Source organism: Neopelma chrysocephalum, unplaced genomic scaffold (genome assembly GCF_003984885.1).
Source record: "Neopelma chrysocephalum unplaced genomic scaffold, ASM398488v2 Primary Assembly neopelma1_131, whole genome shotgun sequence".
Taxonomy (NCBI): domain Eukaryota; kingdom Metazoa; phylum Chordata; class Aves; order Passeriformes; family Pipridae; genus Neopelma; species Neopelma chrysocephalum.
Window position 1 is genome coordinate 499,652 of NW_020897793.1, and position 18,574 is coordinate 518,225.

The 18,574-nt window shown below is 39.7% G+C and overlaps 1 protein-coding gene across 2 annotated transcripts in view; it reads right to left on the bottom strand.

Annotated features, from left to right (window-relative positions):
* Nucleotides 1-4,308: 4,308 nt before the first annotated feature.
* The window catches only part of GRID1 (glutamate ionotropic receptor delta type subunit 1), a 532,881-nt gene continuing 518,615 nt past the window's right edge, over nucleotides 4,309-18,574 (bottom strand). For both annotated transcript variants that reach the window (XM_027698622.1, XM_027698624.1), the window contains one exon: nucleotides 4,309-9,289. In XM_027698622.1, the coding sequence (XP_027554423.1) occupies nucleotides 8,861-9,289 (429 nt within the window). In that variant the 3' untranslated portion in view covers nucleotides 4,309-8,860. The remainder of the gene's footprint in view (nucleotides 9,290-18,574) is intronic.

An 18,574-nucleotide genomic window follows, 5' to 3' on the forward strand; every position in this document is an offset into this window, starting at 1 on the left:
CTCTTAATGCTTATTTTTATAACAGTTTGAGGTCAAGTTAGAAAAAGAAAGTGCCAACCACTGAAGTTAACCCACTGCCCATCCCAATCTGCCTGGTGTTGAGCCTGCTCCTCCTAAAGGCACCGAGACTGAGTGTCAGAGCAGAGCCATTTTCCATTCCTAAACTTTAAGCAAAACTAAACCCCAAGATCCCAGTTCAAGAGAGGTGTAATTCCTGGCTGCTGGCACTGCACCTCACAGTGCTGTCACTGCAGAGCAAGTCTGTCTCCTCCATCACGGCCCTCTCTCTCACTTGCTGCTCATACATTAGTCCTGCTGAAGCTCAGGTCTGCCTCCACCCCTGCAGGAGGGCATTCCCCAATTCCCCTCCTTCCCAGAGGACTTTTGAAGTTTTCTGCAATTCTTCCCCGAACAGCAGAGAAGGATTTGCCTTTAACAAGCCACACAGGTAAAGGGATTAAGTGATAAAGAATAATTAAATTGACAGCCTAATTTAACACTTTACATTTTGCGTGCTTTCACTGTGCGCGCTTTGAGTTCTTAATAAAAGGTTTAATACACTTTTCATGGCACTTAATACTGTGGAACTAAGCAGCTTTATAACTAAAGGTCTGGGACTTGCCCAACTGCTTAATATCCAGGCTGGCACTGTAGGATGCTTCTTGTCCAACCTCATGGTTTCACATGGCAAAATACCCACACCCTGCCAGGAGCTTTGTTCTAGGACCAAGCAAATTGTTAACCTGCTCCATGTTCTGATACTGGCTCTCCCTAATTTTTGAGACCTTTCTCCTATCACTACCTTCCACTACCATTTTCTGGCTGTGACATTTCAGCCCTTAGAGGTGTACCTCAACATCCAAATCCCACCAGGCAGGGCACTGGGGAGCCTTCACCTTCAGTGCTTCCATGGACTGTCACTAGACACTTCCCCCACTTCACTCTAAACACTCCCTCTTGCTGTCCACAGGCAGGTGGTCTCTCCTCCTGAAACCTTGTCAGTTTTTCAGGTGTTGTCTCAGAATAACTGAAATTATTGCCTGCACCAGTCTTCAGAGCAACCCAGGGATGATCAGCACCTGCACTGAGCTGTCAGGAGCCACAAGTGACATGTCTATGGATTAATGCCCTGGCCTGTCAGAGTGGCAAGTATTTGCTGCATGAAAATGATGAGACATTCTACTTTCCAAAAAGCAGGACTTGCTTTAAAATAGACCTCTGCAGTGCCCACAGCAGCAATATTTGTCTGCCACTGAATGTTAACAATCTACAGTCTGGAGTAAAATATGGTATACTAAGCCACTGAATTCACAGAGCTTCATATTCCTCCATGGCAGATGTTACAAATATGCAGACAGTCCTTATTGATCCAAATGGTTTGCAGAAACTCCATTTGAAAGCATATGTTTCTCTGCTTGACATTTTGACATGAATGACAAGACAAAGCTAGGAATGCAAATGCACGAGAAGAACCTGTTCTTGTGTTGTAAAAGCACATTGCCCCTGTCAAAGAGCTGGGTAAATGTTGCACAACTAAACACAGCCCAGAAAGACATGTGAGCCGACCTACAGACACAGAACAGGAGGAGAAATCAAACAGAACGGACTTGAAACAGCCACTCGCGGCCCGATACAATCTGCACAGCCCAACACAATCACTATTTCTTGTCTCCATGTGCCAGGACCAGTCTGACTCAAGTTTTCCCATTTAGCATCGCGTGAATTTTAGGAAACTTTTAGGTAAATAACGACAGCATCATCAAACAACCTCCACGTTCCACAGTCGGTAGCCTGGGGTGCATTCATACTCTGATGGGTATTTCCCACTTCACCTCCATCATCAGCACTCCTCTCTGGAGACCTGCAGCCTTCCAGCTGCTCCCCCTGCTCTCCAGGGTTGCTTCAAATTCCCTTTCCCCAGCAGCTCCCCATGCCAGTGCTGCTGTGGGGTTCCCCTGCCCTCCTCTGCCCCCACAGCAGCAGGCAGGAGCTCTCCAGGCAGCTTGCAGCAAACACTGCCAAATGCCACCTCACTCCACACTCACTTTGCCACCACCTCAGGGTCCCCCCAGGGTGTGTGCTGAGCGGTGGGCTCTACTGCCACATTAGTGTTTTCTATACTGCAAGTTGAAAGCTTTCATGACCAAAGCACCCTCACAAAACCTGTTTCTCACCATCACTCAAACTGCCTTTAGAATCAAGCAAAACTTTGCATTATATTTTCGTGACCAGCTCTTAAATGGCAGCTGAAATGCAGGAACTACTAAATTTCAACAGCTTGTAAATGCTATAGCTGCCTACACCTGGCACTTCTCATGAGTTTCTTCTGTCATGTTATCTGCCCAGCAGCAGCAACAAAGCCAACACTAGAAAGCAGCATCCTTATAGAGAGGCAAAACCACAGCACACACGGACACACTGCACTCCGTCACCCACAGCAGGACGCTCCTGTCCCTTCTTTTCAGGGCAATGGGCAGCAACCAGGACCCAGCTCACTCCTCTAAAATCCTTACTAATGTCCCCAAATGAAAAAGGGTCTGCAACTGCAAATGATTTTTCACCTACAGTCATCTCAGACTTATTTATGGGTGAGGACTCTCTGTGTCAGGATGAAGCAGTAGCTCCCAAAACTAATTTCATGCCCACTTCCCTGTGTGGCTGCTGATGGCTGTGGCACACTACACCACAAGTCTGGGGCACAGAACAGTGCTACTACATGGTCAAGTTCTTTAAATCTTTAACCTATAAGTATACTAATTTCAGCAGCCTAAAATGATGCTTTCTCTACATAAAACAGGGAAACCTTTCAGCGTCTGCTTAGATTTATTTGCCAATATGCATTTCAGCACTTTGGTGGGCTGGAATATTTTGCTTCTGGCAAGTATTTAACTTGACAGGATTGATCCAATATAAATCACATAAAAACCCACATTAAACAAAAATCAAATCTTTTTCTGCTGATACATAGAAAAAGCTACATAAATCTGGGATCTCCGTTCTTTGCAGTTCATTGTCATGGTTGCACAGTCTTTTGTTCTTTAAGCTGCACTTCTCACCTGCAGTGCTGGGCCCTACTTAACCACTTTGAAAATAATTTCATCAGAAAACAAATACATATATTTTACAAGAGAGAAAGAAAATAAAAAAAATATTTAAGTATAGAAAGATCTCCAAGATATTTCCTTTAATGATTGACTTTCAGAATGAGAGTCTAAAAGCAGCTGTTGTAAAATCTCAGGTTTCACATCCCCTCTCATACAGCTTCAGTTATAACATTATAACAAAACAATTAATAATAACAATAATTAAAAAAGCCTCTTGAAAACAACTGGGGGCTTTTTGAGCTGTGATTTGTAGTTTCCACCTAGTAATGTTTCAGATGATACCTACAGTACACTCACATGTAGCATATGATTCAGAAATCAGATTCTGTCCCATCCAGTCATCCAAGCACTGAAAACTTTGGCAAGATGTGCAGAGATTTTGTTTTTTCTTTTTTGTTCAAGTTTTGTCCTTAGCCTGCTGATTTCCATGTCTGTATCTATGATTGTGAGCACTTATCCCCCTTCTCATGTGATAGAAACCAAAACAGACAGAAACCTTGACACCCTCAAAACTACAGAGCTTTATAACTGCAACAACAGAACTAGTTACTGGAAGAGGAGTCATCTTCCAAAGAGTTACAAAAGAAAAAAGGAATTAAAAAAAGACAAACCAAGTCTCCCATGGTGGTACTCCCTCACAATGTGATGTGAAATTACGACCAGAATTAATTGATTTCTAAGCAAGCTATCTAATATCAGTTAAGTGGGGATAAAAGAAAGTCAGTCAAGTAGTACCCTGTAAGTGAACAGTTAAAAATAAAACTTTCAAAAACTCCTCTAATAAGGCTGCTAGTAAATTTAGGAGAAAATAAAACTCAGTAAAATCTGAAACCTTACACATTGTTTGCTTCTGTTATTGGTTACCTTGCAAGCCTAAAGAAGCCACATTTCTGTTCTGCTTCCCTCCAATATGAACAGTAGCAAAACAGCATCCTCATCCAGGAATTCAGAGGCAGGTGCAGCTGATACTGCTAAGCCAAGACTCTGACCCAAACCCAGAGAAGTGAGAGGTTTATGGGAGAGGCTGATTTTTCCCAGCTGCAGACCTGAACAGCCCCTGGGAGTATCTCCCAGCAAGCAGCCCACAGCTGGTTTGGGTGCAAATCACTGATTGAAGCTGATTTTCCCCAGCTGAGTCACAATCAAGCCAAAAAACAGGCATCACCAAAGAAATAATTCCAACTCTTAAATAATATAACAACTGTTTCTGGTAGAACAAATGCTGTTTTTATTTGTTTCCTAAAAATAAAGGAAAATAATAATTAACTGAGGCAACTGCTTGTATGATGGAATTGAGGCTTCTCATACAAGTAATACAGCTTTGCTAAACATGAGTTGGAACCACCCTTTTCTCCCTCCCCCTTCACCACGTTTGTTTTTACCTTTAATTTTGCTTCTCTTCTGAGTTTTCTTCTGCCTTTCTCCTTGCCTTTCCCAGGGTTGCCAAAGGATGTGGATTCTTTGAGAAATTTCCAACAGGGTCCCCCAAATGTGTTGTGTTTAGATTTATGTAATTCTTTAGCTGCTCACAATGTAAGTTCAAGTCAGTAAAGCAAAGTAAAAGAAGACAACAAGGTCTGAGCACTGTAGCTGCTGTACTGCCCTACTAACATGATTTTCTCTCAATGGTCCACTTGTCACCAACTCAACAGCTTTAAGCCTATCTTAAAGGAGAGGCATACCTAAATTTGAACAGACTTGAAGAAGAAATTTTTTCTCTAAGCAATTTTAGCATACAGTTTAAACTCTAATCCATGTTACATGCTTGAAATTATAATAAATGTTCCTCTTTCTGGTTAATTTTTGAGACTCTCAGAACTTTTTCCTTTTCAGAGCTCTCGCTGAATACAAGTTTATGGAAAGCAGTGCTCTCAAGCTCAATATTAAGAGCCAAACCTTCACCTGCTGAAACTCAGTAAGGTTGACCCACTCAATGGAGGGATACTGATTTACACAGGTGAGAACCCAGGTTTAAGTGTTTTATTCTATCAGCAGACTGAGAAAAAGTGAGTTGTTCCACTGAGACTTCCTCTACAGTGCAGCGATGGTTATCAAAGCAAGGCAGGTACTGGGAATTTTACTTTGCAAGACAAGTATTGCACACATGTAGTTGTAACTGAGCATAAAAATGTTCTATTGAGTTTCAACTCTGAAATTAGAAAGCACTATTACTCTTTTTTTCCATTGCAATAGGAAAACATGACATACTAAGAAGTAAGAGCAACGCATTCTTCAGATTGAAAGCAGATTGCCCGTGGATTGCAAGCAAATAGAAGAAACTGAGTCACATTTTTGTAAGAAAATAAAGTAATTTCTAAACTAATGGATTGATAGAACAAGACACACTACAAGTGCTGTGCCACAGATGTCAGTTTTGTGAAAGTTCATCATCAAAAGAGCACGATAAAAGGAAGGTACATTTCATGTACAATCACCTTTGCAATGTAAACATCCCAGAGGAGCTAGAATAGTTGAGATCATACATTGTTCCCTTTTGTAAGTGTAGTCAGGGGAAGTTCCATTTGAAAATCAAGGGCACAGTTTGGTCTTCAAAGTTTTCAGAAGTTTCTGCAGTTTTTCTATTTCAACTTGCCAGATATTAAAAGTTGAAGGGTCAAATCTGCAGGTGGTGTAAATAAGCACAGCTCTGTGAAAGCTTTCAGCTTATGCTCATTTACATCACATGGAAATTATATTTCTCACTTCCTCTGTGAGTAACTGCACATATATATATATATATGCGTGTGGTGAATACATATTATATAGAAAGTGAATGCTTTGATCTGTCAAAAGGAAGATACAAACATAAAACAGGAGACAGGATATGAAAAACATACATTCTGCATTTACTTTGAAATCTGAAAGTTGTGGGGAAAGAAACATTGTTTATGTTCCAGGAGAACCTGGTGATTTGCTTGAATAATCTAAAACCAAACCACTACCACATGAAGGATTTAACAGCTCCCTGTCAAGGCTGACAGGCTCAAGCTATGACTTGCTAACTTTTATATAAACAAATAACTAGACAGTGACAGATCCATCGTAGATCCCTACTTTTGCAGTATAGACCCTGGTGCAGCAAAGCACTAAAGACAGTTAAAGCAACTGAATAGTCCCAGTAAGGTTGGCAAGCTCACTCACCTGCTTAAAATTAGGCACATATTTAATTTGAGACGTGCATTTTAACTCCATCATTAATCAGTGAAGCACTTCAACCTGTGCATAAAGCTGCTGCTTTCTGGAGGGCTTACACACATGCTCCAATACTTTACTGAAAGAGGGCTGTGTGGTTTGATTCTTTCAAGATCCTGATCATCTTAGATGTAAAGCTACAGAGCACTCAAACAGGCAAGTCACAGCACCTGGCAAGACTAAGCCAGGAGGAGAATGCTGAGTATGAAGAATGTTAAAGTTAATCCCCAAAATAAACTATATTCGCCATTTATCTCACAAATGCAGGGCACTTAAACCAGTATATGCAGTATAACCAAGCCCAAGCTTTCAGATTGCACCCTTGTAGCTACTCAAGCACCTCTGTGCACCTCTTCTGGAGCATGTTCCTCTGCTACTGCTAAAATCTCAAACTGGTAATAAAAATGATAGATTTTTCCAATGCAAATAGTTGCATGCTTTCTCCTAAGCATCTTTACAGATTTCTGTGTGTGCATAGTCTTATTAGTGCAGCTACTTCTGTCATAACTAATTAATGTATTCACGAAAGATTTTTTTTTCCTGTGGCCATAGGTTTGTTAAGATAATTACAAGAAAAGGTATGATGAAAGAATAAAGAAAAAAATCCCAAGTTTGTGTGGGCCAAGTTTCTAAATAGGATAAATCTAGTCAGCTGACTAGAGCATTATTCATTTTTAATTAGTTTGAAGCAAATATTGCAATTTGTGACAAGCTGCAAAATCACACCATCTTCAGGAGGAAACAGCTTGACAACAGAGACAAATTAATTCCTATAAGAGTACTCCTTCTGTAAGCTTACCATCAATATTCCTCATTTAAAAAGTAATGTGCTGAGTATGCTCTTCCATTAGGCTGCTTTTATTTCACAGTTTGACTTTTCCTCCCTATTGCTTAAACCAGAAATGTAAAAATTTGGGGACTTTAATCACCCCATAAATATACCTGTTGTGTAATTATGCAAATCAAATTAGGAGCAGTCAATGGAATGTTTATTTATCAAAAAACCTGACCCAGACTGCCTGCTGACTTTCTTGGGATGTGAAAGCATTTCTACCTCTGTTCGAACAGAATTTTTCACCTTACTGTAGACAGAGATTTTGCTGCACCAGGTTCTACAACCTTTTCCAAATAGCAGTGTTCTAATAAAGTGAAGAAATCCAGCTGGGAAAGGAAATTACAACCTAGTTATAGGGATACATTTGAGAAGACACTAAATTATCCCCATTTTGAAAGAGAGTGATGGTCCATTAAGCATAGGTGGGGGAGCAGGGAGCCGTCATGTTTGGCATTCAAGCTACTATTTGGGAAGGAAACAATGTGTTAGGTTTTGATTTGATATTTTTTCTGTCATATGAAATTGCACTGGTAATATTTGCAGAACAAGACATTAAATTCACTATATGTGTTGCTCTATCTTTGTCCTCTGTGTTTCACAGACAAAAAATAGGTTTTTTACATCCATTTCTACCACAATTATAGATATGGCTATTAAAATGTTTCTCTCTACAAAATCAATGGAAAAAGAAAGCAGAGCTGTGCTTATAGTCATGAGCTTAGCCTTGCCATTCAGGGATATGACTTCAACAGAGAGCATTGCATCCATTATGCAACAAATTCATTGAAGTCTTAAAGAAAGAAATGGCACCAGAGGGCACAGTCACTGCAACACCATTATCTCCTGCCCTTACAGTTCTTCCTTGCCTCACTCCATTGGTTCCTCCCCATTTTCAGTCATGTACACAAGAAACAAAAAAAAAGCTGAGCAGTTTTTCTTAAAAGCTTTCCCCTTAACCTAAAACATGTTGTTCATCAAAGTGTTTATATATATAATATATACGTCATAATATATATAATATATATTATATATATGTATAACAAAACACAGAAAGTTAAACAAAAAGAGCCACACAGCAGAGCAAACATGTAAAAACACAATCCAATAATCCTGTGCTTAAACTTAGAAATGGTGTGGAGGTTTAAATCCTTGTTAGAAGGAAAAAATTCTCTTTTTTTTTTCTGTTTATTGTTTGTTGGATTTTAGTTATAATTCACCTTTAAAACATTTGTTACTGCTATGCTAATACCAGCTGTTAAGTTCTCCAAGTGAATTGTCATCTTGACTATATAATAGGGTTCTGGGGAAAGGAGAGATCTGAGTATGGTGAATTTTTCTAGCAAGAAACAGATAATTTTTTTGCTCTTAAAAAAACCCCAAACCTGTAAGGGAATAAGTGTTGAAATCCACGGAAAAAAAGAAAAGTATGGCCCTCAGTCCCAGTAACAGGTCTTCTTTGGCACTTGAGAACGACCACAAGTAATTTGCCTTTTTATTCATATAGAACAAAATTTACAAAGTCATTCATACATTTTTGTTTGTTTTTTGTTTTGTTTTTTACTTACTTCGAAAACTGGGAATATTCAAAATACACTTTTACCCCACTTCATTCTTTCATTATTTACAAGTATATACAAGAAAAATGTAAGAGTTTGTTTGCTTTTTTTTTTTGTTCCTTTTAAATTTTTGTATTAAAAAGCTCTGCTGGTTGTTTTACTGTTTGTTTTCGTCATATGGATGTTCCGTGCGAGGGCTCCATCGCTTCTGGAATGACTCCCCCTGGCACGGACTGGAATGACATTGGGATGGGGGTTTTCACGGGGCTCTGACGAAATAGTCCTCCATTCGGTGACCTGTGTTTGCACTGTATGGAGGGCATGGTGGCTGAGCTGCTCAGGGGCAGCGGCAGGTTGCTGCCGGAGGCAGCTGTGAGTGTCCTGCTGGCACCATGAGTTGTCTGTTCTGGTAAAAAGGTGGTGACAGAAAGTTGCGTGTTCTGGTACTCGCGCACGGGCTCCAGGGTCTGGGCTGGCTGCATGCCACCGATCTCCAGGGCTGAGATTTCAATGGACGCTGGAGAGATCTGCTTGTGGGCTATGTCTTCATCAATTAAACTGTTCATGCGCCTGTGGACCTGCTCCAGATTCACTTCTTTGTCCTAGTGAGGAAGAAACCAGAAAAATCAGTCCAAACACAATCTCCAACCCCCTCTGGCCCCCCTTCATTTCTTGTGTGTGACTGGAGTTGCCGATCAGTCGTTACATCACTTTGATTTCATCTGTACCTATGCAAAACCTCAAGGTCTGCCCAACATCTCCAGCTGCAAAACACGCTGAATTAAAAACACCAGCTCGATCTCAGCCTGCAGAAGCCCTTGTGTTGCCGATCCCATCCTCCTTGGAGGTAAACAGATGGCTGTGGTTCAGCTAACAGGATCTGGCACCAGGGACCAGCACACCCTTGCACAAGCCCGGAAAAAAAGCATATGTCAGACAAACAAGCAAAACTGGGACTCCGAATTCCAATGGGCAGTTCACCATCTTGTAACGACACGGCACCACTGTCTCATCTGTATGCAGTGCATTTTCTAAAGAGCACATCAGTAAAACATATCAGTAAAAAAAACCCCTGACTTCAGGGTAGTTGCTTCATGTGTCAAAATCTACTGGCCAGGGGTTGTGGTGGTGAAGAATTCTTCCCTTCCCATCAGGAAGCCCTGGGTCACCCATGTGGCAACACAGACCTACTGGAGCAGCACTGAGAGAGACCTACTCTGTGAACCCTTGGGAGGGGACCACATACTTGTGTTTTGAACAGTTGCATGACCAGCTGTAAGCTGTCTGTCACCTTCACACATCATCTGGAAGAAGTCTATCTATGGTCAGAGCTTGGGAAAACAATGATGGTCTTTACAACATCTTCTGAAAACATGTTGCCTAAGGTTTCCAAACTGGTCTCTTCAACAGACTTTCAGGACCACTCACCCAACGTGTTTTAGCTTCCATGAGGAAATACAGAAGAAAAAGTTGTCTTTTAAGCCTGAAGCAGCAAAGACCTGCAATGGGCTGTTTATCACCTCAGCACAGCATTCAGGATGCTCAAATTGGAAAGCAACAAAACTGGCAGGGTAAAGTCAAGCACCTGGGATGCTGTATGACTTTTAACAGCTAGCATTGAATTGCTAGTAAAAAGGTATTGTATTATATAATTTCCCTACATTTCACAAAACACAGCTATGATCTGCAGTTGTAGTTATTTGATGCAAGTGTAACATACTGCAGAATAGCACCAAGGCATCTATGAAAACCCAGCCCTGGATCTGGAGAAATTCTCTTCTCTGACAGAAACCTGTAATTACATTAGGCAGCCAGCAAGACCCCAACCTAGGAAGTAGGACTACCTGAAAATTCTCTGTTCCAGTAATCCCTGACTGCCCAAGGTCAATGTGAGCTTAGATGTTTGTTAAACCCAACAACAGCAATCTTACTGATTCATACCAAAATCTCGGCTCTGGGAACAGAGAAGTGTCACTGCCACTCAGTCCTCATAATCTTTTGCCACTGGTGTTCAGGTGGAGAAGAGAGAATTAAAATATTATTCCAGTGGCATCTTCTATGCAATTTTGCTTCCACCTGTAAATTGAAAAGTCAACTCCAAAGTCCTTGATTCCAGTCAATGTCAACTACAGATTCGATTCTAGCCTGATTTAACACCACTTCTACATTACTCAAGAACCGCTGAATTGCTGATCCTTGCATGGATTTGGAAATGAATTAGTGTTACATGATGTTGAGTCTAAACCTGTGTCCTTAGCTTAGACTAAATCCATATTGATTGGAGTGCTATTGCCCCACAATTACAGGGCTGAGGTGCATGTTGCAACTTCTTTGCTAATCAGTAAAAAATGAATTCCTATTTAATTTACATCACAAATACACCAAAATCCCAATGAAGCTCCCAGAAACCCAGGGGATATAATCGCCCTCACCAAAGATACAACCTATATTTCTTAAAAATGCTACTTTTTCAGCCAATTCCTCTAATCAGATAATTTTGAGTTGAAGAAAATCTATGGATAATAAATAAAATAATAAACTTTTTTGACAAAAAGGGATCACACAACACTTGATCAGATAACCCCTGCAGCTGCATTAAGTTCCTCTTGCCAACAACCATACCTGACCTGTAAGGCTCTTCATTCAATACATTAGACAATTAAGCTGGCCATAGCTCAGAGGCTCTTTCATGAACTCTGTAGCTAGGTAAATTAAGGATTTGTGGTACAGCAGCCAGAGGATTACATGGATTTATTCATAATTTCCTTTGTTTCTCTTTCTTGAAGTAAAATTGTGGACTGGCGACAAGTATGAGAAAAGTTTTTATATTCCCTGATGAGAGGAAGGGCTCGACCTCCACGGGTAAGTTCCTTTTGCAGAGATGTCCAGCCACTTATAGCTGCATTTTCCTCACCTGTCTGCCAACAAAAGCTTGCTGCAAAGCTCTGCTATTCCACAAACCCAGCACGTGTGATGATACCTTTGTCTCAGGAAGCTAAATCCCAGAAGCCCATTATATAATGCTTCTTTAGGTACCCTGTGCTATTTATTTTCTAAATCGTGTTGCTAGCTTTGACTTAGACTCCTAGTTTGGATTCTAGTTATCTGGGACCCATATTCTTGTCAAGCCCCTACTACAAAACAAAACAAAACAAAACACAAAGAACTCAGGTTAGAACTGAGCAAATATTAGAACAAATTTTCCTAAATGAGACTTCGGGGAAATGTTCATGACTCATTTACATTTTCTGAGCTTTTGCCAAATACTAATGCCTTCTTTAATCATTTCAAGGGAAAATATACATCACCATTTTATTTGCATTTGAATTTTTCAACTGCAAGTACATCCTCAGTGCCTTCCATCCTGCTTTGCTATGGGAACAAATCAAATGTTACTTGGATAAAACCAAGCCAGAGGGAAAGGTAGGGTTTCAATAATTGCAATATGTAGCATTAACAGTTTGCGGAGTAAAAATAAATTTGTGAATTAAGCAGGCTCTTCATGTGGAGCATCTGTGCCCAAAGGGTCATAAAATTCAAGGCATGAATTAATCCTGGCCATATATTTAGCTTGGCCCTTTCAATCTGCAAGCACGAAGAGCCACAGATGGGATGCTCTTAACAGACATCTCCTGTTCCAGACCACAGGGATTTTTAAGGACCACATTATATGGAATGTTCCCCTCCCTTGGCCTATCAGGCCTTTTAGTCTACTATGCACAATCCAGCATTCCTCAGAAAATGGTGGATTCGCAGTTGCTTATGTTTCACAACAGGAATTTATGCTAAATGTGCTAAAGTTTTAATTCTCAAGAAAAATAAAAACCAATTCCCGCATACAGACATCCCATTTTATCTACAGCAGAACACTTTATGTAGTAAGTAGAGAAGTAAATGCTTAGGATCTTTTTAAGAGGTAGGGGTGAGGATTTCATTTGCCTACTTCTCTTTCTTCAGCATTAAGGATAACTTTCTGGCCTTGTTGAGATCAGAGAAAACTTTTTAAAGGCTTTCAATAGCTCAGGAATTTGCATTATTCCTTCTTTTCATTGTCAAAATAAAATGTTTGTAAAGGTTATGGAAAACAACTTGTCTCTGAGGAATAATAAACCCACATTTTTAAAGGTTCTTCCCTTTTTCTTTGTCTTATTAGATGAAGAGCAACTAAATAACTAAATGTCAAGCTTTGTATGACACTCTCTTAATGTTGAATGAATGACTTTTCAAATACTTTAAAAAAACCCTAAGATAAAAATCAGAAACCCTTGAAAAGATTAGTTTGTCACTGCATACTATAAAACTGTTTTGAATCCCAAGATTTGCAGAACTGAAGGTTTTGGGATAGCTTTATGTGACAAGTCAACCTTTCAGAATTTGTAAATTCTGTAGACCTAATCTTTTTTTTCCCTTTATTGTTCTTCAGGAAAATTCAGTAACAAAGTATATGGTATTGAAAATTAACCAGCTAAATGGAAAAAGGATTAAATGGCAAAAAAGCCAAAAAAAGAATTCCTAAAAGTTATGACATTTTGCTCCTTTTTCAGCTCAGTGTTTAGTTCTCTAATTCTCATTCAATATGAGTAATTTGTTATAATTTTTAAGAACTTGGGTTGCATTTTTTTTCATTTCCTCAGGCTGTGTCACCTTAATTTTCAAATGATAATGTAGCACTGAAGAAGATTTTCAAGGTTTCTGATGCTCTAACTGTTCTCTATTTTTGCATCCCTCTATGATAACATTAATGAATTAAAATTAATAAAATACTACAAATTATTACATTGAGGCTTGGAGCTAGGGAATGGCACAGGTACTAAACCTGGCAGCTGGATGAAAAACAGGCTCTGGTGAGCCGGTTTTGTATCACAGAGCCCTCCCTTACCCAAGGAGAGCCCCTTGGGGGAAGCCCTACTGCTGCTCTTCACAAATCTTTCTGCCTTCAGCTCCACTGAGCCTGACTGAGGGCTCTCCAAGAGCTGAATGAATGAGCTCCAAACTTAATATCTCAGTGTCTGTGACAGACATTTCACCAAAGGTTGCTCCTCTTTCTTTTTTGCACTTACTATACAAAATTTAGTTAATATTATAAATATGTCACATCTCAGATGTTTCATGCCAATTCATTTTTCATCTTATGGCTACATTGGATAAATGTATATGTTTGTGTTGCCATAAGAAGATAAAATATTTCTCCTTTGCTAGCTTCATAATTCTGTTTTCAATATTAATGTTGTACTCCAAATAGATCAGTTGAAGAAATTAATCAGTGAAGGGAAGAAACGTGTAAGGAAAATGAATTATACATATAGGCTTATCCTCCGCAGGCTTAAGGAAAACTGCTAACCAAACATTGCTCCTGGTCAGGAAATTATCTTATTCATAAATACCAATTGAAATGTCATTCTTCCCCAATGAGCTTGAGTTCTGGAAGGGTGATTGAAGGGCATGTTTCTGATACGTCCCAAGCACTCGATAGTGAGTGACAGGTTCAATGGCCTGTGACTGACAGCAAGAGCACACCCTGGCACCTGCTGGAGTGGATCTGAAGAATGCACACCAGAATTACCTGGGAATGATTAAACCTGCATGATCACACCTGCAACCAACTACCATTCCCTTTCAGGACTAACTGAGTTCAGCCTTATCATGCAGAGAGAAATTATGGCAAGATATAAATGCAGACGGGATGATTTACAGAGTAATCAATATTTTTTTTCTGGCTTATTTTCTGGGACTTTTGACAGTGGGTTCTAATCTAATAAAAGCCTGTGGGCAGTCATATTGAAAGAATATGAAACTACTTGGGAGGTTTGGAGTCGGTTAACGTGATCAAATTCGAGACATCTCACTGAGTGTTGAAAAGGAGCTACTGGCTAATGTTTTCCAGAAATTGCCTACATCACTGTAAACACAATTAATTAAAAGGTAATATTGCTCAGCTGACAGGTTGCAACACTTGGGATTTTCCAAAGGGAAGATTTTTGAGAAAAATATTTTTATTAAAGACTCCCCCGTGGCCTCTTGTTCTTACTTGTGATTTCCCTGAGCTTTTAGCAGAGTTCAAGAGAAGCCAGTTGAAGACATAAAAATGCTACAAGCTGATGAAGCAGTTCCAGTAAGGCAAAAAAAGGAAGACAAATGCCCAAAAAGAAGATTGAGTACCTGCAGAAATTTAATGCTAAAACTATGCCAAAACTCTGATAAGTTTCATCTGCATCCCACACATGCAAATAAAAGCACACTGGCCTATTGAAGAAAAGATTGATGGCCCTGATCCTAAAAGAACTAGAAATTCAGAAATGTAGCCAATATGAGCAGACAGGCTCATACAGGGAGGGCCTGTCATGAATGTGTCAATACCTCCTAGTCAGGTGCTGATTACTGGGGCAAGAATTAAAAGCTTGTTAATGTAGTTCTTAATAAGCCTCAGGATATATGCAGAAAATAATGCTTTTAAAGTAATATAGTCTTAATGATCAATCATGACACATTTCTGGTTGGTTTGTTTGTTTGTTTCTGTCTTGGGTGACAACATGAAGGTTATCTTTTGGTGAGAGACTAAAACCAAGACATAAGTGCTAATATTAGATTTTCATCCTGTGAAAGAACTACTTAAAAAGTAATGTAATTTTGTGATTAGGACTGGGGTTCAAAATTTAAGCCAAATTCCAGCCTCAGACAGACATTTTCTCTTCTGACCTTGACCAAGATACATGCCAGTCTGTCTCCCATTCATATGAAAGTCCTCTTGACTCATACATGACTGTTTAAAAATACAGGTATCAGAGGTCATGAGACACAGGTGATGGAAGGCACACTCTGAGGCACTTCCATACAGAGACAGACATACCACATAATTGAAAAACAAAGCAGAGAAATGAAACAGTGAAGTTTCCATGCTCAGGTACCCACAGGCTATTCTCTTCTTAGCTCAGCATTAAAACCCACAGCTCCACCCAGCTACCAGCTTCTGTCCATGGGGTTCCAGACATCATGGACTCAAACATTTATCTTGTTAAGGAGAAATAAAGCAGCAGCAGCAGCAGCTCTGCATATGTGCATTTGTTTAAGATTATTTTGAAATCCTGTATTCACCCAGGTTCATTATCATCACTTTCAGCTACAACTACTGCATATGCAAAGCTGTAATTTTAATTTATTCCAGGAGGCTCTGACAGACTAGCAAAACCAGGCATAATTGGCTTGCTCAGGAAGAAAAAGTAAGGATGATATATGTAATAGATGTGCTGCAAAACAATGACAACACAGTATGGTGTTATATTAATACAAATAACCCCTTTTTAATATGACTCAGTTTGCCACACTCATTATTCCAGAGATTCCGCAGTCGACAATGCAGTGAAATGCAGACAGACATGTAAACAGATGCAGTGATGACGTATGCTTGCTGTCATTAATTTAACACAGGCAACTGACCTAGTCAAATAGCACTTAATGTTACATAAAATTTGCTGAGTGGTTTCTCAGGGTATTCTGCAAGATGCCAGTTTGACCATAACAGTAACCTATCAGAAATACGTAAAGACACACCTTGTCTACTTGAAAAACTGCTTTTATAAATAGGCCCAATCCTGCAATCAAGCTTCTGCTCTTCTAAGTGGGAACTATACCATGTATTTTAAATTAGCAATTAAGCAAGTTATCATCCATAAAACAGATGTTAGAAGAATGCACTGAGACTGACATCAGTTGAGGTCCAGTTGGCTGTTATCTAATTGAAACAATAAAAGAAATGAAAGTTTTGCAGTATGTTAATTGCATTCAATGTGTAATCATCTGCAAAGGAACAAAACTTCATAAAAATTATGTACAAGAGGCCACCTTGTTCACTAGGTGATGCTCTCCTCCACCAGAGAGCAGAAATTCCTTTATGAAGAAAGAGTAACATTCTTTTCCCTTCTAAGTAAACCTGAAAAAAAAGTGAGAAATAATAGAATACTGCAAAGATGATGTAAATCTGATAGAAAATTGTTTCAAATACATTGCCAAAGTTTATTCCCACTGACCCAGGGCCCAAAAACAGGTGAAGGTAAGAAATTACCAAAAGCCTAGAGACCAAACAAGTAACAGTGACTTGCTACAGAATTGCTGCAAGTAGCAGGGACCTTCATGAAGCAGTTCATATCTTCCCACACCCTTACCCAGGTTGGATTTATCTAACCTGAAATGACATCTAGCCAGGGATGTAACTCTTAAGGTGGCTGTAACTGTGCCGTGGTTCCTGCCTGTGAGCCTTGTCCAGAAATGCTCTGGACAGTGAGCTCCCCAGCCGGCCAGTGAAGCTGACCATGCACACCAACTTAAACCAGCTAAACCTCTCTCTTTATTTTATTTGTCCACTTCAACTGCATCCCCGTGCTATGGCACTGTGTGAATCAATGTGCAGGACACAGTACCGATGGGAGAACATTGCACATGAGGTGACAGCAGCAGCCCCACAGTCTCCTGCAGTGATCTACTCTCACAGTCACCACAATCCATTATCTAAGTGCAATCACAGAGAAACAGCCTAGTCCTCACCGCTCACAGCACATTCAAACCTGCAAGGTAAGAGGCTGTGATAGCATTTTCACTTGTTACTCAATACAAAAGGGGACACTCAGCCTCATGCTGAGATATTCAAGCTTTAGAATCCTTACCAACCTTGGTTCACAAGCCGGTAACCCAGCTGCAAAGAAAATGAATGACTGGTTCACGTTATACAGATGTTTCCACAGTTTTCAAGAGGTTAAAAATAAATGGGACAGTAAAAGAATGCAAAGAAACATATTTTCAACACAAGTATCAAAATGCAGTACAGAATGAGTGCTGCTGGATGAGCATGCTCAGGTCTCTGCAAAGGAACTCTTAGGAGAAAGAAGAACTTGCAACTGGAGGAACCTTTACTGTGTACACACCACATATATTGTAGTTACAGGCATTTCCAACAACACAAAGGTGAGGTTCAAGGGGAGTTTCAGGGAGAGGTAAAGACGAGATAAAAACTAAGAGGTATTCTTCTGTGCAGGCATTTTCAACAAGAAACTGATTATCTGTATGTTTATTATAAATTCTCACCATGCTTCTGAGGCCCAGCCTCACATCATTGGCCATCTCCAGATGGAAAGGGAAATGAAGATGTGGGGAGAAAAAAAAAAGAATCAAGATAGTGAGACTAATAATGTAATTAATAGTTCACTCTTTTCAGCAAACATATACTTCTTATTTCTTATAGTTCTGGTCTAAAATAGCATGGCAACAAAAGAGGATGGCCCTCAAGAGGGTGGTTTTTTCAGAATTTGACTACATCTAAAATTACCCTGTGAGGTGACAGATCACTCTTTTATGAAGTAAGAATTAAATTCATGAAGGATCCATTCCAAAATTCATTAAAAATTAATAGATTCTTTACATTGCTTTGCACAGCTTTTTAATCCTAAATTATTATCTAGTCCATAAGGGATGTAATTTTTCACTCTAGTGAGCCCAAAGCAAAGCAATGCTGTCCCCCAACAGTCTGATTTACTCTACTGGAACATCAGGCACAACAGATTGCTCTACATCCTCCTTCTTCACCATTCCAATCTAGTCAAATCCAAATCTCAAAAGTTCCCATTTTTTTCCTATTATGTCAGGAGTAGAAGAGAAGAGTTGACACAAGAGACAACAACTTGCTTCTACAGCCTGTTAGATGCCCAGTTATTGTTGCCTTACAAAGCCTCTCCACTTCAGCTATGTGAAAACCTTAAAAAACTTCTTAGTCCTGATTATTAGCCACAATTTTTTTAATTAGAAATTGAATTTTGAAAAGGTTTCTGCATCCCCCATTCAGGGCTATGTTTTGGCAACTGCCCAAGCTCCTATTTTGACATAAGTAAATACATGACCAG